The following is a 25,029-nucleotide window of genomic DNA, read 5'->3' as shown; positions in this document are numbered from 1 at the left end:
TTTTTTACAAGGATTTTGTGGCTCTTTCGAGGGGGTTTAAATATGTGGAAGCTCACATTGTTATTGCCATTCTAAGTAATGTGTGTTTGTTTCAAGCCTGTAAACCGATACTAAGAAAACCGAAAGATGTTAGGAGATATCAAAACTGTAGATCGGTTGGTGAAAGCTGAAGTTATGGGGATTGCTGTATTTTATTTACCTGTTTTGTTAGTTTTTTTCGTTATAATTTTGCCATTCTATGCATGATTATATCAAATATTTGAGAAATGAAGTAGCACCTCGTTAATTTGGTCATTGGTTCATTATCACGGCCGCGATATTGAACAAAAAATATCAGCTGTAAGAGTCGATGTGGTTCTCTTATCTCACAGTTCACAACATATTATTGGTTCTGAAATGAATGCTCCGCATGTTTGTGTATGGTGTGGTTCTTCACAAAAAATACCATCATGTAAACAAAAATAACCTAAATCATTTAATTTTATTATCAATAGTTTATGTTTTGAAATTATTTACCTGCTGCAAACATATTCATCTGATATGTATATAAAAAACCATTAATCAATGTTAATATGCTTTTTAGTTTTTTAAATGTTTACCTATACGCGTATACTTTACGCCTCCACTTAGTGAATTTCAACGTATTTCAACCTATTATCTAATATATAAAAATGTAAAATTTGGTGCCGCTAAGCCATCATTGGGCCACTTGGCGGCACCTTACTTGTCATGGCATTTTGTGTTTTTTTTATGTTCTGGTGCCGTAACGAACACAACGGAAGCTGAGCGAATGACAATTTTTTTTTCTCTTTTGTTTGTTTAATTCCGATATCATAACAAGCGTGACGAAAACCGACCAAATTCGCATAGACTCAACGTCAGGGACCAATAACACTCGGCTTTACTGATGCCTGAGTTTATCGACCGACACCACCCCATTGGTCCACTTAATTTTTATATTTTTTCCTTTTTTTAGTTCTTGTACCGTAACAAACGTAGCCGAAACCGACCGAATTCGTGTCCAGTTACCGCTTCAATGCCTGGGATCGAACACTTGAGTTTTATCACCGTCCAGGTTTATAGACCATACAAACGTCGTTTTAACTAATTTATTTTTTTATATATATTAATTTTGACGAATATATTTTTTTTGGGCGCTAAGATTTTACCAATGTATCTACACCGTAAAGAACGTAAATGATACTAACTGAATTCGTATCAACTCACCAACGTAACACTCTGGCTTTACCAACACTCAGGTTTTACCAACACCCAGGTTTTAGCGTTAAAGTTTTACTAATTGTCCCAGCGCAAAACACAGGTCGAAAATCTAGTTTAGTTATATTTGAAAAGAAATATGATTAAAAAAATAGAGCTGATTTTGTCTTCTTCTTGTTGAAAAGAAGGGTCAAGTGTCCACACAAAATTACAACATTTCAACTCAATCGTATCCAAAGCTGGGTCGAACATAATTCAAAAAAAAAAAAACAGCAACCTTAAATATCCATTCATATACTATATATATAAAAGAAAACCTAAAGTTCCAGTAAAGTTAATATAGGTCCAATCAACCACTAAGTTTTTTTTTTTTAATATTTTGAAATCTGTTTTTTGTATTTATTAAATTGAAACTAATAACAATAACAAAAATGGAAGCTGGTGCAAAAGACTCAGACCAGAGTGCGAATCTTCATATGGCCGATTTTGGTGTTTTTTTGTTTTTTTCTCTTTTGGTGTGTGTTTTGGATTTTTTTTCTGTTTTTTTTTCAATATACATAGATTTTTTTATTTATTTATAGATTTCAATTAAATTAAGCAATGAAAAAAACAAGATGGTGTGATGATAAAGTTACTGTAATATATTATGTTTTATATGTGTCTGAACCTTTCGATACCTCAGTTTGCCATCATCATTGTCCTTTTGACCACAGTAATTTAAGGTTCTTAACTTTCTTTTACATGATCCAGTAGTAAGTAACTTATACTGACACTCTTATTATTATTATTATTAATAGTTCAAAGCCAAAGGTAACACACTCAGACACAGATCTCAGCCGCGTGACTTGCTTTTCAACACCACCAGCAGCAACATGATTCATCTTTCTCAATCCATCCATTCAGGTTTAATTAATTTCTTCTTATCTTCCTTTCAATTCACTAATCAATAATAAAGTTTCAACCTTTGAAGTTGTTCATGCTGCAATTTACACTGCTTAATCTCTGTTTTCAGATTTGCTGAAACCCCTTTACTTAGGATTACACTAGTGACTTAAAGCTTCCAGCTTTTTGTGTTTTCCCCAATGTGGACCAAAATTAGGTTAAGATACTGAATTGGGTATCATCAGTTTTATTGAAATATTGAATTTTTAAGAAGTAAGAAGATAAAGAATATTATTATTAATGGAAGATTATTCCAAGTATTCCCATAGTCCGGCTCACCTAGCCATTGCTCAACGGGATCACGTGGGGCTTAAGAAGGTTATAACCGCCCTCCCACGGTTAGCCAAGGCCGGGACGGTTAACACAGAGGCGGAATCAGTAGCTGCTGAGCTGGACGCTGATGTGGTTTCGGCTGTGATTGACCGGCGTGATGTTCCGGGTCGTGAAACGCCTCTGCATCTTGCGGTTAGGTTAAAGGATGCGGTCTCGGCGGATATATTGATGGCTTCTGGTGCGGATTGGAGTCTGCAGAATGAGAATGGGTGGAGTGCGCTTCAAGAAGCGGTTTGTAATAGAGAGGAGAATATAGCGATGATTATTGCTCGGCATTACCAGCCATTAGCGTGGGCTAAGTGGTGTCGTAGGCTGCCTCGTATAGTTGCTTCGGCTAACCGGATTCGGGATTTTTACATGGAGATAACTTTTCATTTTGAAAGCTCGGTTATTCCGTTTATAAGACGGATTGCTCCTTCGGATACTTACCGGATTTGGAAACGTGGGTCGAATTTACGGGCTGATATGACTTTGGCGGGCTTTGACGGGTTTAGAATCCAACGGTCGGATCAAACTTTCATGTTTCTTGGAGACGGGTACTCACGAGATGATGGTAACGTTTGTTTATCTCCAGGTTCATTGATTGTTCTTTCGCATAAAGAAAAGGAAATAACGAATGCATTAGAGGGTGCAGGTGCACAACCTTCGGAAGCTGAGGTGGCTCATGAAGTTGCATTGATGTCTCAAACGAACATGTACAGGCCCGGGATTGATGTGACTCAAGCCGAGCTTGTTCCTCATTTGAATTGGAGAAGACAAGAGAGGACGGAGCTCGTGGGACCCTGGAAAAGTAAGGTGTATGATATGCTCCATGTGATGGTGAGCGTGAAATCGAGGCGTGTCCCGGGAGCTATGACAGATGAGGAGCTTTTCTCCAATGAACACGGCGGAGTTGAAAATGGAGTTGACCATGATGAATATGATGATGTTTTGACACCTGAAGAAAAGAGGCAATTGAATTCAGCTCTTAAAATGGGGAACTCTGAAAACGTTTGTGAAGATGAAGAACGACATCTCCACCACGAAAATGGCGATTCGGTTTCGTTTGAAAACACTGAACCCAACGCTAAAGATAAGAAAAGCTGGTTCGGTTGGAACAAAAAGGGTTCAAAAAACAACGATCCCGAAGATTCAAAGATTCTAAAAAAGTTTTCTAAACTTAACGAAACTCAAAAACCGTCATCCGAAACTTTATCAGAGGAAAACAATGGCGAGTCTAAGAAAGGGAAAGATAAGAGTGTGAAAAAGAAGAAGAAAAAAGGATCAACAACCGATGTTAAGCATGAAAGCGAGTACAAAAAAGGTTTAAGACCGGTTCTTTGGTTAACACCCGATTTCCCTTTGAAAACAGACGAACTCGTGCCATTACTTGACATCTTAGCCAATAAAGTGAAGGCAATTAGGAGATTAAGAGAGCTTTTAACCACTAAACTACCTACCGGCACCTTCCCCGTCAAGGTACATTCCTTTTTTTTTTTTCAAAATATATGGTTTCATTAAGATGAAGCTGATATCTGTTTGTGAGTGCAGATCGCGATTCCAATTGTGCCAACAATAAGAGTACTTGTAACATTTACAAAATTCGAGGAGCTACAAACCGCATCAGAAGAATTTTCAACGCCACTTTCGAGTCCCGCTCATTTCCAAGACTCAAAATCTAAAGAACCCGAGGGGTCAACATCATGGATCTCATGGATGAAAGGGACCCGTGGTGACCCGTCAAGTGACAGTGAGGGTCGTAGCTTCCGAGACGAACCAGACCCGTTTAACATACCAGCAGACTACACATGGGTTGATGCAAACGAGAAGAAACGTAGAATGAAGTCCAAGAAAGCCAAGAATCGGAAACACAAGAAGAAATCTGCACTAGCAGCAGCAGCAGCAGATCGAAGCACTGAAAACGGTGCAAGGCAGTCGAGTGAAGATTTGGAATGATTTGTTCTTCGAATCGGGTATGAAATTTGATATTTACTGTTGTTGTATGCAATCTTTTGTTCCAGTAGTTTTCTCAGGAACAACTTCAACATGGTGTATTAATGTTTTAAGTTATATATTATTATTCCACTTCAGTTTTAATTTGTGTTCAAACATTGATATAGTGGGCATATTATTATGTTACTTGACACTCATGGTTTAGCCATAAGTTTTTTTATACATTGATATTTTGTACATAAGATTAAGATGAAACTAAAAGATACAACTCGTAAGTTTACCAAAACCGATCCTTATTAACACTCAAGTACCCTGCCATAACCTTTCCACCGGTATTTCTCATTCCATCTATAAGATAACACCATGTAGAACCCAAGGCTCCAATGAAGAAGTCAGCTTCGGTAGCCATCAAAAAGTTTACAAGCGGATAATTAGTGCTCGTTTCTCGACCTAGGCTTGCTTCGTAGACTGCCATTGTTAGGTTTCCCACTTGTCGTCTCGCATTTGAGTAGTAAAAGTTCCAGTTTGGGTACAATTTTGTTTTATCGATCACTTCTTGCATCTCGGTTGAGAGCCAAATTCGTTTCAGATGAGGGAAACGGTTTCTAGCCCGGTTAGCAAGACGCATGTATTCTTCGAACTCAACCACCTTCATTTCACACGCTTTGTCTCCCATCCTTACGTGCACGCTTAGCAATGGCCTTGGGGTCCACGGCTCGTGATTTGACCATACGTAGTCTTCGATCGCGGATCTCGAATCTTTCATGTTTTCCTGAAATTAAACAGCAGATGAGCCATGGCTGATGTGGTAAAGGGTACAATGGTAATTTAACAAACCTCGAAATGATCCGAGAAACTCATTGAGTGAACTAACTCGGCAGCTTCCCACCCAAATGCCGAGTGTCGAGCTACATTTAGTAAACCACACGTGTACTCGGTTTGGAACCTCATAAGATAGCGCAAAGCCTGAATATATAGTTGAGCTAAAACTCATTATGAAAATGTTCGAACATTTTATTCATCGAAGATCAAGTAGAGTCATGTGATCTAAGTTAGCTACCTGTGCTCGCCACCATCTCCAGTCCATTCTCCGATGATAGCCGATTAAAGTCCCGTTAACTTCTGTCGTTGGCTGCAAGTAACTCCAAGGACCACCCCATACTCTGTAATAAACATAGACTGAATCATCGGTGACAAATGCATAAACTAACCATTTTTGAAGAATCATCGAATATATAGTAGATTAAAAGTTAATAAATAAAATTACCGTGGGATCGAGCCGGTCCATATCTGCTTGGTTGTGTAGTTTTCTTTAACTGTAATAGCTCCTCTCTCCAATGCTCCTTTTTCCTTCACGAGTTCAAACGCTCGTTCTCTACACTCCTGTGATGTCTCGGGAAAATAATAGCATGACCAACTAGACCTCGATGCACCTAATGTGAAAATATAACCGAGTGAGACATAATTACTTAACTAGACTCGTGATGAAACTCTGTATGCATTTTTGTAAGTTGATCTACCTTTACAACCATCATGGTCGGCTCGATTATAGTAGTTTGTGACAAGTACCCTATTTTCATTCATAGCGATTGCAAGAAGCCCGGTCATCCCAGCAAACTGGGCCCCCATACCAAACCCGGGTATTCTCTCCCAATCTGCAACGAGAAACTTTACATTCGGGTCTTTACAATTCACGGGATGTTGGTGCACCCATATATCGCATTGCACTTCCCTTGTTAGCGGATAGTTTTCTTCGTCCGACCCTTTAATCTATAACAACTCGTATATACAGGCACGTCAAGTGGGCCCCACTTGATCGAACGTAAAAATTACAGAATTGTTAGAAGTGAGAACGTACCCAAGGAGGGTAAGCACTTTTGGAGATGGGTCGATGACCATTATACCCTTGCCGCTCGTCTTTGGTTGATAAAGGGTAGTTACTCAAGAAACCTTTCCACATTGTCCATGGCGGTAGTTTCCCGTCTTTGGTACGTTTATCGAGAATCTGGTTAGCTTCAATCCTCAGCTTACAGTTGTCCAAATGAGGAGGTCTAGGCACCTTTTGTGAAAACATTTCTGTGTTTGACTTGTTTAGCATGGCGCTCCAAGCCGAGTAGATTGAGTTGACTCGGTTGTTGACTTGAACCCCCATCAAGTTTTGTGATAGCACCATTCTTTCTACTGCTCCAGGTTTAGAATCACATTCTCGGCTCGTAAATGCATCTAGAAAACATCGCAATTCGTTGGACAACGTCTAGTATAACTTCTAAGCCGGACATGTCATAAACGAACTATAGAAGTTGGTTATAAGAAACAACTATGATCGAAATATCGGTTTCTCAATCGATTTCTTTTTAAGTTATAGTTCATTTTTTAGTTTTTTGTTACCGAACCAATATCGGTTTCTCAATCGATTTCTTTTGAAGTTATACTTTATTTAAAAGAACGAAATTCTATATTTTTCATAGTTGAGGGGTTTAACTGAAAACATTTTAGAGATAATGGTTCTCTATGTATATATTTTATTTTTATTTGAGTAAATTACAGATTATGTCCTTTATGTACGCACGGCGCTAACATATTTGATCTTTAATCTTTATTAACCACAATAGACGTCGAGGGATTGTAAAATATTACATCCAATTGATGGGTGACCTTTAATTTTGTTTGTTAAGTCTAATCATGTGCATTGCACATGAGGACAATTTAGTCTTTTTAATCCGAAAAAAGACTACATACGTAAACGTTACAGCTCTATAGTCAAATCATAACAAATTTACATATTCCGTCATAAGATACATGACTTCATAGACGGTAGATATTTGAATTTGATTCGTTTATTATTTATTATTTTATGGCCAAAAAACATAAATATGTGAACCCAATTCGTGTTATCATAATATCATATAGGTGGGTGTTATTATTTTCAAATAAATAAAGGTTAAACCTAGGAGTTAGTGATCGTACGGAGGAATCACGAAAAGAGTTGAAAGGCATTTAAAGTGATTGCTTTATGCAAAGCCTAACTCACAAGGCAACATACATGTTCTCAAGTCTTCACTTTATTTGGAAACAGCACGGGAATGGTCGTTTTATATAAATCTTGTAGGGGCGTGCAATTTAAGAGGGACAAATATGTAATTTAGACGTCAATGGATCACGAGTTTTTTGGAAATGCGTCTTTCGCAGTGGCAACGGTGTCTCTCCCGAATGGTCATAACATTTGACATGCCCAATTACTCAAGTTTGAATCTCCTTTACAGTAGTTTTGCACATATTTCAAAGCGTGCATATAAGCCTAGATTCAAAGTCCTAGGAAGCCCGAAGGAAAACCTCCTGACCACCTCACCAACGTGGTGATGGCCACCGACTACAATAACCCTAGTGGGGGCTAAAATTCTTAAGGATAGTAATCTAATCATGTGTATTTCGAAGAGTGACTTTTAATATGAAGTCAAAAATAAATAGATAATTGTAAGATTTGCATAATCACTTGTATCTTTTGGTTTAAGTGGACCCAGCTTTTCTTTTTCACTCCAATTAGATCAGCAAAGTACTTTGTACAAATATATTATATGATTCCCGCAATTATCTATGTAAAGTTAATTTTATATTAAGTTTTTAGTCGTTAAATTCAAATAAAGTCTTTTCTTAGATGCAATTGCCATGATACACAATTATTGTTGTATGTAACAACACCCACGAACTTAATTCTCTTTATAAAATAAGGGAAATGAAAATATATCAAGACCGGATCACGAGTTATTTTATAAAAAGGGTCTCAAGTTCGTGGGTGTTGTTAGATACTGTAATAATTATGCATCATGGCAATTCCATATAAGAAAACACTTTATTTGAATTAAATACAACTAAAAACTTAATATATATTAACTTTATATAGATAGATAAGGGGAAATTCTAGGGACACCCTTCATTTTTGCTTAAACACCCATCAATACGCCCCGTATAGGGCTATACGGGGCGTACGGGGCGCATAGGACCCCATATAACCCCCGCATAGCCCCATACAGGGTGTATAAAGGGGTGTTTGGTGTCCCTAATAGAACCCTAGATAAATTGCACAAACCATATATTATATTTGTACAAAGTACTTTGTTGATCTAATTGGAGTGAAAAAAATAAAAAGTGAGGTCCACTTAAACTGAAAGATACAAGTGTTTAAACTGATCTTACAATTATATATTCATTTCCGGCTTCATATTAAAAGTCACTCTTCAAATATACATGATTAGATTACTATCCTTGGAATTATAGCCCCTACTAGGGTCATTGTTGGGAATATTTAGTTAGTAGTTGGACGCTTAAATTCCAATTATATGACAGGAAAAAGTTACTATTAACGTGCCTATAAGTTAGTTGGGACTACATGAGTAGCATTATTGCATGTACATGTCTCAAATGCATAGTTTAATTTAAAGTTTAGCTTTTCTGTTTTTAAAACCATTTCTTTTTGTATTTGTGACACCCTTAAAGTTACAATCATATATAAAACCGAAATATCATACGAAGAAATCACATTATCTAATGACTAATGATGTTTTCAAACCAATTTTTTTTTTCACCTACGAGATTTGATCACTTACCATTTGAAAAGACAAAACCTTATTTAGCACCTCGATACCATCAGACCTAAGGCCCCTTTGGAAATGAGTAATGATGTTAGCCAGTAAACATTACATATTTTCCGAGCAATAGATCTATTAAAATACAATTCTAGAACATAGAATATAACTTAAAGTAGATCATTATTATTTTTTATCTTTGGAAGGAAAATAATTGGTACCAACTTTAGTTTGCTTCAATCACACACCCTTGAGGACTAAGAACTACTCATTTGTACATTTTTGACTAATCAATTTTATGTTTATCCTTCCACTATTATAATTCACAAATGTCATCATCCAACTTAACAAATACTCCACCAATTTTCTAATAATAAAATCATTTTGCACACTTTAATTAACATATAATTAGTGTATTATTATATAAAATTTTGAGAGGGAAAGAGAAAAACTTACTGAGAAAATATGAAGTGGAACTAGAATTAGGGGATATGTGAAAAGAAGCAAAAGAAGTGAGGGCAGCAAGAACGAGTGAAGCTAGACATACTCCACATAGGAATCCAATAACACATATTTGGCATGAAAATGAGTTTCCTAACTGTACTGCCTTCAATGACACTATTCTCTCCAATGATTTACCATTATTCTCCATTTTCTGCAAAATGAACCACATAAAATGCTATCTTATTATATCTTTTATATACAAACTCAATATATAATTTTTTTTAATAGAAAACAGTTTTTTTTTTTTTTTTTGAGGTTATGTTTCCCAGATAAAATAAATAAAAGTTATGCAAAAATGGGTTTTTGGGTATTTCTTTTACCAGAAAAAAGAAAACAAATTCATAAAAAAGTTTTTATGTTGGAAGATTTATTGGGGCTACATATTTAACTCAAAAAAATAATAAAAATCAGATGTTATTTTCTTGTTATCTAAAGATAATATTGAAAAAACATATAAATTTGAAAATTAGGATTCTTGAGTTTTAATCATGGTATAGAAACACAGATACTGTGATTAAATTTACAGAGACAAAGAACAACAAATTAAATGGCTTTTTTAGTTTTTATATTTCATTTCTAAAAATTAATATATAATAATACTATTAAGGGTAATGCACCCAAAAATAGAAACCATAATTGGGAATTAATCAAGAACTTATGATAATTCTGAGATTATGTCAAATTATCACAACACTGAGATGATAATTCAGCAATGACTCAAAATTCTTATACAGAATTAAAACAAGAAAACCATAAGAATTATATATATATATACACACATATTACATATGTGTGTGTATGAATGTATATAGAGACTTACCACATAGAAACCTATAACTGATTAAATTTGGAGATATATTTTGTTCTGAATTAAAGCATATAGCATCATCATCATCAGGTAGCCTTCTGTTTCTGACTCTGTGTCTCTTATCTCTATATTTGTATGTATGTATATGCAGGACAGAGTCTGGTGTATGGAGGAAGAAAAGATTAGGTGGTGTCATGTGTAGGTAATAAGAGAATATGTTCTTCAATGGAAATGTGGGGCCCATTTATTTATATATTTTTAAATCTTTACACTCTTTAACATCACTTTCATAACTCAATTCAGGTTTACCTTTACAGCACCAAAGGATCAAATGGTAAAAACACTAGCTATTTTTATTATTATTATTTATTGCCTATTTCATTTAAGACATTTTCAATTCTGCTATATCTTCGCTTTGAAAGGATCAAAAGGTTATGTGTTTTGTAAGTTATGGATTAAAACTTGTGTATTTAGTTTAAGTTGGATAACTAACCGCAGTTATAGTGTAATCTAGTCTTAGATGTTTTTTTTCCTATAATTTATAAGTGCACATTATGTTTGTAAAATATATGATGATATTGATATTTTATAAATTTATAACTAACTAATTAAAATAAAATAAGTAAAATTGGTGGAGTGTAGGATTTCATAGATGAAAGTTTGGTGGCAAACATAAGTAAACCTGTGCAGTTTATTTGGCGTGCTGTCCATATAAATACAAATTAAGTGTTAATATACATTATTTAATTATTTATATTCGAGTTCAACATGCATGTGGTAATATAACTCATTGATTAAATTCGCACTACCGTGAGGGGTTATACATGTTGAAGATTTTAAGATTGCGAGAATCGGTGAAATTGGAGCTCCAAATGATGAAATTTAACTATTAAAGTTTGCCAGATCAAAGGTGAGCCAAACTGCCTGTGGCATGTGCAACATGGTCTGGCTCGTTTTCGTTGAAACCTTTCCGTTGAATGGTAATGGGTCTCGTAATTTCATTCATAGCCAAAGTTAAGCCCAAGTTAATCCCTTTAAACTTGGGCCATTTTGCTTTGTACGCTATCAAACTGATCTGTATAAAAGTCTGCTAACTCTTGTATCAACTTCTCATCAGTATACAACGCACCTCCTAATCTATATCAACATTTATTATGATTTCTCATTGGGTCTAAAAAAAATCCTAATTACTTAAACAACCTAATAGCACAGGAATTACCAACAGTTTTACGATCATTCTCGTTAATCATTTAGTGCTATTCACTCCATGAGTAAAAAGGCAAAATTCTAATGATAACACCATTTGAAAAAAAAAGGTTTTAATGAAAATACTGGACGAAGTTTCCATCTTAATATGCATGTCATGTCCGAGTATATTTTCTGATTAATATAAACGAGAGTTACTCGTTAGTTCGCGCTTGATTATCGATCCGGGACTTGAGAAAAGACAAAGCTTAATGATCTTAGATAGTGAAAATGATAAATGAAACTACAATCCGTAAATCATAAATTTTGTCGCATCAAAAGCATGAAAGTTTAAGACGAAATAAAAGTAAACAACTAACCATGTATATCGTAAATAGAACTCACGGCAAACAAATATTAATATTATGCTGTTGTGTTTTAACTTACAGTTCAATTTAGTTATGGTAACCAATCGGTCATTGTGTCTAACCGAAATCATAGCGGGACCATCGGTTATCTCAAGCCCTTAAAACCAAACCATCGGGTATATGATACTGGTATTTGCGGTCCGGTTTTGTCATGTGGGTCTATTAAATAAGTTGCTACCTAGGACATTAAATGTTTCTAAAAACAGAACCTTGTTGGTTTAGAAAAGTTGTTTTGAGAAGCTTTAATGTGACATGCTCGTGCAAGTGGATCTCTCAATGAGCCACCTAACAAATTGCCGTGTATACATTTAAATAACACGTGTCATTGTGTCAATACAATAACTTAATTATCCGTGACGGCCATCGTGAACAAAATTAATCTCCTGATCATGATTTTGACGTATCATCACATCATATGGACACCTTCTCTTCTTTTCTTTCTTTAATTTACTGATTTATTCTACCATCGTTTTCGCCTAATTAATCATTTCATATGAATGTTGAATAAAATACAAAGAAACTTGAAAAGAAAGAAACATATATTTTATGGTCTATTTTTATGTTTATGTGCAACTAGTTCTTACTATACATAATATTCCTTAACATAGAGGTGTCTTGGACAAGAATAAGAAGCAACGCAAACATGTTGATAGCTAGGTATACATGTGCGCCTCTTACAATTTTTGTAAGTCTTACGGCATATATTATATATAACTATATTTTATTGTAAATCTTGTATATACTGGGGTTAATTGACGTACTTACAAATCTAAGATTTATTTTAAATAGTTTCTCTCATATTTTTAGTCTAATAGGGATTTGTATAGGTTAAGGATCAGAGGGTTATAAATAAGGGTTATTTGTAATCAAGTTAATTATCACAATCAATACAAATAAGTTTATACTCAATCTTATACCGATTATTTCTTTTAATTGCTATTAGAGCGTCTGCTTTAAAACTTAGGCATGATTAATTTGTCTTAATGCACCACACCAACCAAGAAATTAGAATCCTCTCATCTGTCCATATGCTTGTTGTTATGATAAAGTCAAAATTGTTAATGGTCAATCTTGGTCAATAAAAGTTGAAGGGTTAGAAGTGTCAAGTTGTTAAAGATACCATACTTTGGGTCTAAAGTGACAAGAAGATAAAGATGTAAGGACTGCTTGTGCCTAAGTTTTCTGTTAGTTTGTTAAGGACGGTTATGTTGTTAGATTGGGGATTAGGGCTTATAAATGAGTTCCCAATCAGATTAGTTTTAATTTCACTTTTCAATTTCTGCAAAATACATTAGATTTCAGTTTTCGTTCTTGTAATCGCCATTGTTAATAGAGTTTTGATTACACCAATTTCATCGTTTCTTTGGTGTTAAATACAACAACTGGTATCAGAGCTATAGGCTATTGATTGTTCAAAGAATTCAACGGTGGTTTCCGCAATTGGTGGTCGATTATGGTGTCTACCAAGTTTGAGTTAGAGAAGTTTAATGGAAGGAATGATTTTAGTCTCTGGAGAGTCAAGATGAGGGCTCTGTTGGTTTATCAGGGTGTTTCCGATGCCCTGTTGGGAGAACCAAATATGCCGGAGGCTTTATCAGATAAAGAAAAGAAAGACATTCTTGAAAAAGCCCATGGTGCCATTATTCTCAGCCTGGGAAATCGAGTTCTGCGGGAAGTGTCTAAAGAAATTACGGCAGTCGGAGTTTGGGCCAAGCTTGAGTCACTTTACATGACTAAGTTCTTGGATAATAGGTTGTATTTGAAGAAGAGGTTGTATACGTTTCATATGATCTATGGAAAGACACTTGAAGATCATACAGATGAGTTCAATAAACTCATTCTAGATCTAGAGAACATGAGGTGGAGTTAGATGATGAAGATCAGGCTATTATTTTCTTGACGTCTCTTCCATCATCTTATGAACATTTTGTAGATACTCTAATGTATGGTAGAGAAACTCTGACCATGGATGAAGTATTGGCTGCATTAAACTCAAAAGAGTTGAAAAATAGATCAGATCATAAACAAGATGGTGGAGATTGTTTGTTTGTAAGAGGAAGACCTGAACAAAGGGGGTCTGATCCAAAGTGGAACAAGTTCAAGAATCAAGTCAGATCTAAGTCAAGAACCAAGAAGAGTTGTTTCTTTTGTAACTCAGAAAAGCATTTCAAGAAGGATTGCCCTGAATTCAAGAAAAAGAAGGGTGAAAACAGTACATCAAAGGGGCAAAATAGTCATACTTCACAAGAAGTGGACTCAGATGGTTATGACAGTGCGGAAGTGTAGTGTGTGAATAATCTTGAAGGAAAAACGGAATGGGTAATGGACTCAGGATGTTCATTTCATATGACTCATGTTAGAGAATTCTTTAAAGATCTAAGACATGAAGATCTTGGTTCTGTCAAGCTTGGTGATGACAGACCTTGTCAAATTCTTGGTATGGGAACAGTTACAATTCAGATGGTGAGTGGAATGGAAGTGTTACAGCCCCTGACCCCTATACTCCGGGAGGGGAGCCGTGAACGTTGAGTGGTTGTATCAATGTTTATTAAAATAATTTGTAGCGGAATATTTCATCAGAACCGTAGTTAGGAAAATTAATCAGAGTTATAAAAACACCATAATTCTTATTTCATAAACTGGGATAAAAACCCATTTTTTTTATACAAACATAAGTTTTATGGGGATAAACCCTAATTTACAAAACACGTTTCTTTATTCTGGTGACAAGCCACTTATTTAAGCTGGAAGCCCGCATGCATCATTCCTTTGTCTCTAACAAGTCACCTGAAACATGTTTAAAAATATTTGATCAGCAGGAAATACTGGTGAGTACATTCATTTATAAATGACACATTTTACAGTTACAGCATTAAGATGTTTTTACATCTGCCTGCTTACAAATTACCGAAAGGTACTTGTCACTCGACCGTATCTGTGACTGTGGTCATATTACTTATTGGCTAACACTTGTCTAATAAGTAATGTGTAATAGCCCAGTAGGCAAGCCTTGTATACAAAACCCCACAATACCAGTAGTAACCATCCCGTAAGTCTACAGAGACTTAATCACTGTAATGTACTTTAAATCCTTTGAAAATATTTAAACTATCCGTCATGAGTTTGATGGTTTTGGAAAGCATCATGACAGTGTCGGAAAATCAATTGTCTCACGCAAATGTGAGTTATGCAAAAATTTCGAATGTCTCATCTTGCAAGTTTATATTTAACAAGCCTTCTGATGTTAAGCACCTAAATTAAGCACAATGTAGTATATCTATATTAGTATAAACCCATAATTATAATGATAATCACGAGACATGAAACTTTACACGATGGCACAATGTCATACCTTGTTAAGGTAGAGCTTTTGGATTCGTGTATAAGTTCCTTTCGATCGAAGAGGTACTGTTACAACTACTCGGGTATAATATCAACCTTATATAAGAAATATGAGAGAAAGTATGATTTTTGGAACGAGTTTGTGAAGTCCAGATTGCTGCCCTATTTATGCTTGAATTTAAGCATCTTCGCGTATCGCGAAGCTGCAGTAGGTTTGCCGAGTCAGCCCTAGCTATGCCAAGTGGATCGACACGTGTCAGGCTGCGTGTCAATGTTGCGTAGCTTTCATGTCACATCTTCGCATATCGCGAAGAAGCTTAAGCATACTTCTTCGCGTATCGTGAAGGTGCAAAAGCACTAAGGCGGCCCTTAAGCGGCTCGCGGCGATGCGAGCGTGCGCCATCAAAGCGCCACATTACACCCATCGCACTTCGCCCGTGCCCGTGCCCGTGCGCGTGAGCGTCGGGTGCTTCGCACCCTCCGCTAGGACTACTGGGTGTGATTTGGCACATAAGAATATTATCATGTAAACTTTTTTCCTTATAAAGAGCTTACAAGTTTTTTAATCTAGCAATGTAGACAAGAGGCCGCTAGGACTACTGGGTGTGATTTGGCACATAAGAATATTATCATGTAAACTCTCTTCCTTATAAAGAGCTTACAAGTTTTGTAATCTAGCAATGTAGACAAGAGTTAGAAATCATATTTATACCATGGTGAAAGCCTTCCATTTTCTTTCCTCCACCAATGTGGGATGGAATTTTCCTTTACATTTTCCATTCTTCCTTTTTATTTCTTCTCTTTTCTTTCTCATTTCTTCATTTCTTTCTTTGATTATTTTATTTCTTATTATGGTTTGTTATAGGAAGTTGATCTCAAGAATGTGAGGTATATTCCTAATCTGAAAAGAATCCTTTTATCTTTAGGTACTTTTGAAAAATAAGGGTATCAAGTTAGTTTAAGAGATGGAAAGGCTAGAGTAGTAAGAGGATCTATGGTTGTGTTAACAGGATCTAGGAAAGATAACAATATCTATCTGTTAGATGGTAAAGTCAAAGAGTCTGGTTCTGTGAATGTTGCATCAAATAGTTTGAATAATGATGCATTACTTTGGCATAGAAGACTAGGTCACATTAGTATACAGGGGCTTGTTGAGTTGAATAAATAGCAAGTTCTTGGAAAACTAAGGAGTTGTGACATTAGTTTTTGTGAAAGTTGTGTATTAGGGAAGCATAAGAGGGTAAGTTTCAGTAGAGGCAAACATCCCGCAAGAGGTATTTTAGATTATGTACACTCTGATTTGTGGGGGCCTGCAAAACATGACTCCTTGGGTGGTGCAAGGTATTATCTCTCAATCATAGATGACTATTCTAGAAAGGTTTGGGTATACATACTTAAGAATAAGAATAATGCTTTAGATAAGTTCAAAGAATGGAAAACCTTGGTGGAAACACAAACTGAAAAAAAGCTTAAGAAACTTAGAACAGATAATGGTTTAGAATTCTGTAATAAGGAGTTTGATCAGTTGTGTAAGTCAAGTGGGATTGCTAGGCATTTGACAGTACCTGGAACACCTCAGCAAAATGGTTTGGCTGAGAGAATGAACAGAACTATTGGTGAAAAGATGAGATGTATGCTAGTTAGTTCTGGATTGCCCAAAAGTTTTTGGGCTGAAGCTGTAACTACTGCAGCCTATTTGATTAATAGATCACCATCTGCAGCCTATTTGATTAATAGATCACCATCTGCAGCTTTAGGCATGAAAACACCTATGGAAGTTTGGTCTGGTCATAAGCAAGATTATAGTAATCTTAGAGTGTTTGGGTCATTGGCTTATGCACATATAAGTCAAGGTAAATTGGAACCAAGAGCATTGAAGTGTATTTTCCTTGGTTATCCTGATGGTGTAAAAGGGTATAGGTTATGGAAACTAGAAGGTAGTGGTCAGAGAATCATACTCAGTAGGGATGTCAAGTTTAATGAAGACTTGGTTTATAAGGATGTAATAAACAAGGGTGAAGGTACTACTGAGGGTATTTCAGTCAATCAAGAGGGTGTTCAGATTGAGGTGGAGCCAGCTTCTAAAATTACTAAAGGAGATCAGGAAAGGGGTAGTTCGGTCATTGTTGAAAATAGTCCTGGTCTGGCCAGAAATAAGACTAGAAGAACTATCATACCTCCTTTAAGATTTAGAGATACAAAAGACATATCTGCAGTAGCATTTATGGCTGCAGAACATGAAAGTATTTTTGAACCATTATCATACAATAAGGCTATCAGTTCAGGAGATAAAGAATAATGGTGTACAGCCATGAATGAAGAAATGGATTCGTTATACAAAAATGGTACATGGGAACTGGTTGAAAAGCCTAAAGATCAAAAGTTGGTGTCCTGCAAATAGATATATAAAGTAAAAGAAGGATTGAATCCTGGAGAAAAACCAAGGTATAAAACTAGACTTGTTGCAAAGGGGTTTACACAAAGGGCTGGTGTGGATTATAATGAAATTTTCTCACCTGTAGTAAAACATTCTTCAATAAGGGTTATCTTGTCATTAACCGCTTCTTTAGATTTGGAGCTAGAACAGTTAGAAGTAAAAACAACCTTTCTTTATGGAAGTTTGGAAGAAAGGATTTATATGAAGCAACCAAAAGGGTATGAGGTGGTGGGTCATGAGGAAAAGGCTTGTTTGTTGAAAAAATCTTTGTATGGACTTAAACAGTCTCCTAGGCAGTGGTACAAGAGGTTTGATGAGTGTATGATAAGTAATGGGTTCAAGAGAAGTGCCTATGATAGTTGTGTGTATCATAGGGAGTACTACAAGGGTAGTTTTGTCTATTTACTCTTGTATGTAGATGATATGTTGATAGCTTGTAAAGATAAAAATGAGAATAAAGCTACAAAGGAAATTCTGATGAAGGAATTTGATATGAAGGAATTAGGAGAGGCCAAGAAGATTTTAGGTATGGAAATTAAAAGGGATAGGAGTCTGAAGACATTAAAGCTATCACAGGGTTCTTATGTGCAAAAGATATTGGATAACTATAGTATGTCAGATGATAATGTAAAACTGGTTACAACTCCTATTGCTGCACATTTTAAACTTTCAGCCAATGATTCTCCAAAAGATGAAACAGGTAAGAGAGATATGGAAAAAGTGCCATATGGAAATGTTGTTGGAAGTTTAATGTATCTTATGGTCTGTACCAGATATAGGCTATGTTGTGAGCCTAGTGAGTAGGTACTTGGCCAATCCAGGAAGAAAACATTGGGATGCAGTGAAATGGATCTTTAGATACTTAAAAGGTACTAAAGATCTTGGTATAGTGTTCAAGCAAATGTCTGAAGACAGGGGTAATTTGGTAATTGGCTATGTAGATTCAGACTTTGCTAAAGATTTGGATAGAGGTAGGTCCATATCTGGTTATGCATTTCAGGTATTTGGTAATGTTGTGAGTTGGAAGGCCCAGTTGCAGAAAGTTGTTGCACTGTCAACAACTGAGTCAGAATATGTTGCATTAACAGAAGGGGTTAAAGAAGCAATTTGGTTAAAAGGATTTGTGTCAGATTTGGGAATTAACTTAGATGATACTATGGTATTTTGTGATAATCAGGGGGCGGTTCAGTTGTCTAAAAATAGTATGTTTCATGAAAGATCAAAGCACATAAATGTCAGGCTGCACTTTATAAGAGAAGTGGTCAGTAATAAGGAAGTCAAAGTGTTGCAGGTATCAACAGATGAAAATCCTGCAAATATGTTTACCAAGACTCTTCCAGGGTCTAAATTGGAATACTGTGTTAAGAAGTTGGGGCTTGGTTAAAGTCAATTGTGACTTTAGGTGGAGAATTGTTATGATAAAGTCAAAATTGTTAATGGTCAATCTTGGTCAATAAAAGTTGAAGGGTTAGAAGTGTCAAGCTGTTAAAGATACCATACTTTGGGTCTAAAGTGACAAGAAGATAAAGGTGTAGGGACTGCTTGTGCCTAAGTTTTCTGTTTGTTTGTTAAGGACGGTTATGTTGTTAGATTGGGGATTAGGGCTTATAAATGAGTTCCCAATTAGATTAGTTTTAATTTCACTTTTCAATTTCTGTAAAATACATTAGATTTCAATTTTCGTTCTTGTAATCGCCATTGTTAATAGAGTTTTGATTACACCAATTTCATCGTGTCTTTGGTGTTAAATACAACACTTGTCTTTACACTCACACATGCATTCTCTAACTTTCTCACACTCGGATTTGCCTATGGAAGGGACCTATTCCCGATCTCAGGTAAAAAGTTTCAGGCTTAAATTCATAAATTTTGGCCATTTTTTCTAGGCCCATACATTTCAAGCAATAATGTTAACTAAAAACACACCAAAATTAAATTGAATCAATATGTAGACCTGAAAACCAAAACTGATAAGTTTTCTAATATAAAAGAACTAAAATTTAATTTTTGGTTGGGTTTAAACCCAAAACCGACCCACACACAATGGATACAAAAGTACGAGGATACTAGGATAGATTATTTGACTATTGGTGTTATATTAAAGAGATTAGTTTAAAATTACATTATCCTCCTAATTGTGAACTACCCATGCTCAAAAGTAATGCATTAATGTGACACCGCTTCTTTAGAAGACAGAGTGATAAGTGACAAACAAAAACATGAAAAGCTGAATGAGACATTTTATATATGGTACATTTTTTGTTTGTTATTATTTTTATTCATGTAATAAACTACTTAAAAGTTATTTAGATTTAATGAGCAAAATACAACTTTCAATACGTAGTGTACAAATCATTAATTACAACTGAAAGAAACAGCATGACTCTCTCGTGTCGTGAGTCACTCAGTGAGCTGTGAGCGAAAGCAAAATCTAACAAGTAAACAAAAATATCTATGATCTCCTTTCGTCTTAATTATTCTATAACTAACTTATTTAGTAGCTGGTAATTCATTACTTATTATTATCTTGCTTCTGTATGAACTTTTCTTTTTTTTCTTTTTGAACAATATATCATTCACTAAAAAATAGTGTGACATCAATACAGAAGCCAAACGAACAAACAATCCGTGCTGCTAGTACTTTTTGCATATACAATCACAGTTTCACATCTAATACATTCTCCCTAATTTGTTTATTCTAACTTTATTTAATTTCAACAGGAACATTATATCCTATTATATTAAAAGAAATTGACGGTGAAACTATAGCATCTACAGTGCTCATTCTTGATACCCCCCCCCCCCCCTAATTTGTTTATTCTAACTTTATTTAATTTCAACAGGAACATTATATCCTATTATATTAAAAGAAATTGACGGTGAAACTATAGCATCTACGGTGCTCATTCTTGATTACAACCCCCCCCCCCCCCAAAAAAAAAATTGATGTTTTAACAATTTCTAGCAAGGTTTTATTTACTTCGTGTTTTAGCCCCTCGGGTTTTCATAGTTTTAATTTACGCCCTTACATTTGTTTTTTATGCCTGATTAACTTTTGTTAATATTTATATATTTACGTTATTCATTTTTTTATAATGTTTAACAAACAATATTTTAAATTTTGTGTGTCTCGCGTTACGACATGTTTATTTTTATCTGCGCCACATTGTTAAAACCATAATAAAGTATATAAGTTTTGTTGAAACTGCAGCAGTATTCGCAATAGAGTAGCATTTTCTTTCGTAAACTATGCCGAGTGTTGGTACCGTATCGATACCGTAATGAGTAGAAACGATACCGACCAAGTTCTTTTGATAATTATATAAAAAAATGTTACGATGTGAATAAATTTTTTGCTCCTTATGAGATATACCGACTTTAGTCATTTGTTATTTTAAGAATCAAATTTTGGCGCCTGATGAGTTTTATAATGATGTTTTTCTCAATCAATGGCAAAATCTTTGAGTTTCAAATAAAAGTAGTATAATCTTTTATAGACAAACTTGTGTTCCCGAGTTCGTTTATGAAAAGAGGGGGAAGGAAAAGAAAATTTTCTCTTCTTGTCTTTTCTTTTGGCATCTGCTCTTTCTCTTCAATTTTCTTTCCTCCAAATCTTTCCAATTTGAAAAAATACAAAGTCTCTTATTTTACTCCTTATTTTTTCTCCTCTCCTCTCATTTTCTTTCATTTAATGAAATTCGAAAGCACTCATTTTTTCCTTCCCTTTCCCCCTTTAAATGAAACTCGGGAGCACCCATTTTTTCCTTCCCTTTCCTCCAATTTGAACTCTTATATTTTCCTTCCCTTTCTTTCCTTAAATGAAACTTGGGAACACAACAAATTTTTTCCATCCCTCATTTTCCTTCTCTTTCCTTCTTTAAATAAAACTCTATTACTTTATTACTTGTTATCTGAATTTTGATGAGGGTGTAAATAATGGTGAAGACACGTGGGAGTACTACTTCACCGGAAATCGATAACATCCAATATTCAAAATACTTATGTTAACTTTTTAACTTTTGGAAACGCATAAACATTCGTAGATTGCGTGTTTACATCAGATTGCGTATTTTATGGTTAACCACTAGTTAAACTTAAAATCCAAAGCAAAAAAGTGAGGGGAAAAAAACATAAGAATTAAAAATTATTTTGAGATGTTAGTCAACGAGTGTGTGCACCGGTGGTATATTAGAATTAGAAATTTAGAATATATAAACTGTACGAGATAACTTCTCAGTTGGGCTTGTACCCTTTTGGGTTCGGCCCTCAAGGTTCGACCTCCATAAACTCATAATGTGCTCCTAACGATCAAAGGAAGTTGCAAATATAGCTAAATAATGTGTATTCAGATTAATTAAAATAAAAAAAAAAACTTAATACTTGACTTATTGATCTGTATATGTAGAGAATGCTTCTAGCTGGGTCTAGTTCAATGAGGACTGAACCCAACACATAATATTAGTGACCCATAAACATCGTATAGCCCATGTATCCACTATATAAGGAGGCTTCATCCTCATTGCGAGAGGCCTTCTCCTTTTATCAATATATGCTTGTTCATATGTTAACTCTTTTGAGCCTCTATGTATTACTTCCGTGCCGCACAACAGCTTAAGGAGTTAAGGTACTGCAAACGAGCTCCAGCTGAGGCTGCTGAGCTTAGGCTCGTTTACGGATTTTTCATAAAATATAAAAATTTATATAAATTAATTAATAAAAACTAAACGGGGGGTTTCTTAAAAATATAAAAACAATTACAAAATGTATATAAATGAATTAACAAATACTAAACGAGACGAGGTCGAGTTTGAAAAAACGACTACAGGCTCAACTCAGCTCATTTACTCTGCTACTCTTTACTTTTACTGTTAATGAAGCCGGTTTCATTTGATCGAACTTTTAGGGTTGATAGTGAGGGTCAGGTGATCAATGACAGTGACAACAAGACTTTTGCTATAGATTTAGATATTGGTTACAATAAATGCATCTCAACTGAAGATGTTGAAGCCGAAATTGAAATCCTTTCGGTGGAAAGTAAAGAGGATAAGGAGAAAAAAGTGAAAGAGGGATGTGAAAAACAAGAAAATGTTGTGCAAGTTGAAAATGAAATCAAGAAAGAAACACAAGATAACGAGGGAGTTGATGCTGAAATTGAGAATGAAACTGATAAAGAGAAGGAAGTGAAAACAGATGTTCAAGGTCAAACCGTCTCGGATTCCAGTGCTTCAAGCTACATATCTTATCCACCAATGCATAGATACCATAATATTACCAATGAAGATGAAGATCAAGTTGTTATTCAACAAGATTCATCCGAGTCGTTGTTTTCTTTGTCGATAAATCCCAGGACGCAACCAAAGACTTTCACGGTTGAAACCGATGACAAAGAAGTCAGCAGTCCTCTAAAAACCAGTTCTTCACCCAAAACGACTACAAAATCAACCAACTCTTGTTCTAATGATTCTTTATTGAACCCGGTTGAGAATCTTGCTCAATGGAAGACACTATCCATTTTGGACCTCCACCAAGAAAAGAAAATTTGTATTTAGAAGAAGAAAACATTACTATCCCGGTAAGTGAAGATCCCAGCTTTAATGTTTGTGATCTTAAGGGGAAAGTGAATACCAATACTGCTGTTACTACAAGTCTTTCTAGCTGGTTGGTTGAGCCCGAGAAGTCAATGGCAGTTAGCAACCAGGAAGAAAGTCAATATTCTACCGGGAACTCATATGCATACTCTGACGGGGCAACTTCTTGGAAGAGTTTTGAGGATAGGCCAATTTTGGGAGCTTGGACTATTGATGAAGTCAAACAAGTATCTGCAAGATCGTCTCCAAGAAAGTCGCCATGTCGGAACCCTGATGAGCCGATCATAGGGACTGTTGGCAGTTACTGGAGTCATACTATGCAAGCCACAGATTGTTCGAGTTCTTGCTCATCTCCTTTTGGAAGGTCTGCAAAATCCGGAAGGAGCAGTCAGGTATTATGCGGTTATATGTTTATAAAATTTATATAACTAAGTTAATGTGTTATAGTCATACTATTTCGGAAACTCAAAACCTAGTATTATTAAGATTTAAGATTCCGACCAACGGTTCTATGACTTCAGTTATGTAAATAACTTAGTTTTATTATTTTATAACGACGATAGAACAGTTTGGCTCTTTTTTGTTTTGTTTTTTTTTTTTTTTGGTAAAAGCATGTCATTTTGAAAGTATGAAGAGTAGAGTGTTTCTTGGCATGAACTTGTAAAAACTTTGATAAATAATATCAGCATACATAAGAAAAAAACGTTTTATTAGTAATAACAGTAATCCGGATAAATTGTAAAAAAGTAATAATATAATATGAGCATACAAGCAAAAGAATATTAAGTTGATTTAAAAGTTATTGAGTTTATGTATAAACATATAAGCAAAAGAATATTAAGTTGATTTAAAAGTTATTGAGTTTATGTATAAACAATAAATAATTAAAAATTTTAAAATTGGATTTGGAAGAATGAATAGACAACATTTCGAAGGAAAATAGCAAGAAACAGGTTTTGTACTCAAAATCTCCTTTAGAGTGAATGTTAAAGAAATGTGGATTGCAGTATCACTTTTGATTATATTATCTGTTAATTCGTTTATGAGTGTCACCATCATAAACTAGGGTGTTGCTCGGGTTTGTTAAGGGTGGGCTTCTAGCCAATTGAATGTCTTGTGTTTTTTTGCAGAATAAAGCTTTAAGCTGTCACTCTTCTCCCACTAAGAGGAGGTTGGATAGAGCATTCAACAAGAGTGGTGTTTGAGTTAAAGTTATAAAGCTGAGTTTGGGCGACTTCAAAGTACAGTCATCTTATTTAGTTTTCAATATTTATGTCTTTTAGATTGAATAAATGGGATGAAAGTGTTTTCATCTCCAGTCTTGTTATATATTCATTCCCTTTTTTGTTTCCTGTCATTTTGAATCCATTTGTGATTTGACACAAGGGTTATTGATTTTTTGGAATAATATCCTCTCACAGATTCATGTGTTTTGGATTATCTACTTCTGTTTCATTAGTAGTTGGTGTATAGACATGGCTAAAGGCCTAAAGTTTCACCTTTTTTTGGCCTGAGGTCGGTGTAAATTTAATGGGTATAATTTTCTTTTTGAGAAACAGTTGTATACTTGTATGTTTTTATCAAGTTCAGTATTGGCCATTGACTAAAATGCATTTTTGATCCTTGTTGATCATATAATCATTTATTAGTTACACAAAGCCGTATTTTTGTTGGTGGTGAGTGGTGACTATGAATGGTGCCATGGTGGTATAGCAACCTCTCTGTATTT

At 35.1% G+C, this 25,029-nt stretch overlaps 3 protein-coding genes and 1 long non-coding RNA gene across 4 annotated transcripts; 2 read left to right on the top strand and 2 right to left on the bottom strand.

The window, feature by feature from the left end:
* Positions 1–2,307: 2,307 nt before the first annotated feature.
* Positions 2,308–4,442, top strand: LOC143579315 (uncharacterized). The gene is made up of 2 exons (XM_077062656.1): positions 2,308–3,951; positions 4,024–4,442. The coding sequence occupies exons 1-2, from the start codon at positions 2,401–2,403 to the stop codon at positions 4,426–4,428; spliced, it is 1,956 nt and encodes a 651-aa protein (XP_076918771.1). The 5' UTR covers positions 2,308–2,400; the 3' UTR covers positions 4,429–4,442.
* Positions 4,443–4,677: 235 nt separating this feature from the next.
* Positions 4,678–6,482, bottom strand: LOC143579313 (uncharacterized). The gene is made up of 6 exons (XM_077062655.1): positions 6,284–6,482; positions 5,946–6,195; positions 5,693–5,858; positions 5,486–5,588; positions 5,263–5,391; positions 4,678–5,197 (listed from the first exon to the last, which is right to left on the bottom strand). Exons 1-6 carry the CDS (start codon positions 6,383–6,385, stop codon positions 4,703–4,705), a joined length of 1,245 nt encoding a protein of 414 aa, XP_076918770.1. The 5' UTR covers positions 6,386–6,482; the 3' UTR covers positions 4,678–4,702.
* A 21-nt stretch (positions 6,483–6,503) lies between these two features.
* Positions 6,504–10,457, bottom strand: LOC143579314 (uncharacterized). The gene is made up of 3 exons (XR_013143436.1): positions 10,329–10,457; positions 9,465–9,663; positions 6,504–6,648 (listed from the first exon to the last, which is right to left on the bottom strand). It is a non-coding gene; the product is annotated as an uncharacterized LOC143579314 (long non-coding RNA).
* Positions 10,458–22,579: 12,122 nt separating this feature from the next.
* On the top strand, positions 22,580–24,800 carry LOC143579322 (uncharacterized). The gene is made up of 2 exons (XM_077062664.1): positions 22,580–23,692; positions 24,431–24,800. Exons 1-2 carry the CDS (start codon positions 23,207–23,209, stop codon positions 24,503–24,505), a joined length of 561 nt encoding a protein of 186 aa, XP_076918779.1. The 5' UTR covers positions 22,580–23,206; the 3' UTR covers positions 24,506–24,800.
* Positions 24,801–25,029: the final 229 nt, after the last annotated feature.

Source organism: Bidens hawaiensis, unplaced genomic scaffold, assembly GCF_021521415.1.
Source record: "Bidens hawaiensis isolate Kalapana, Puna unplaced genomic scaffold, B.hawaiensis_p1.1 tig00029659_1, whole genome shotgun sequence".
NCBI classification, from domain to species: domain Eukaryota; kingdom Viridiplantae; phylum Streptophyta; class Magnoliopsida; order Asterales; family Asteraceae; genus Bidens; species Bidens hawaiensis.
The sequence above is the reverse complement of the archived record's forward strand: the minus strand, read 5'-3'. Positions and strand labels throughout refer to the sequence as shown.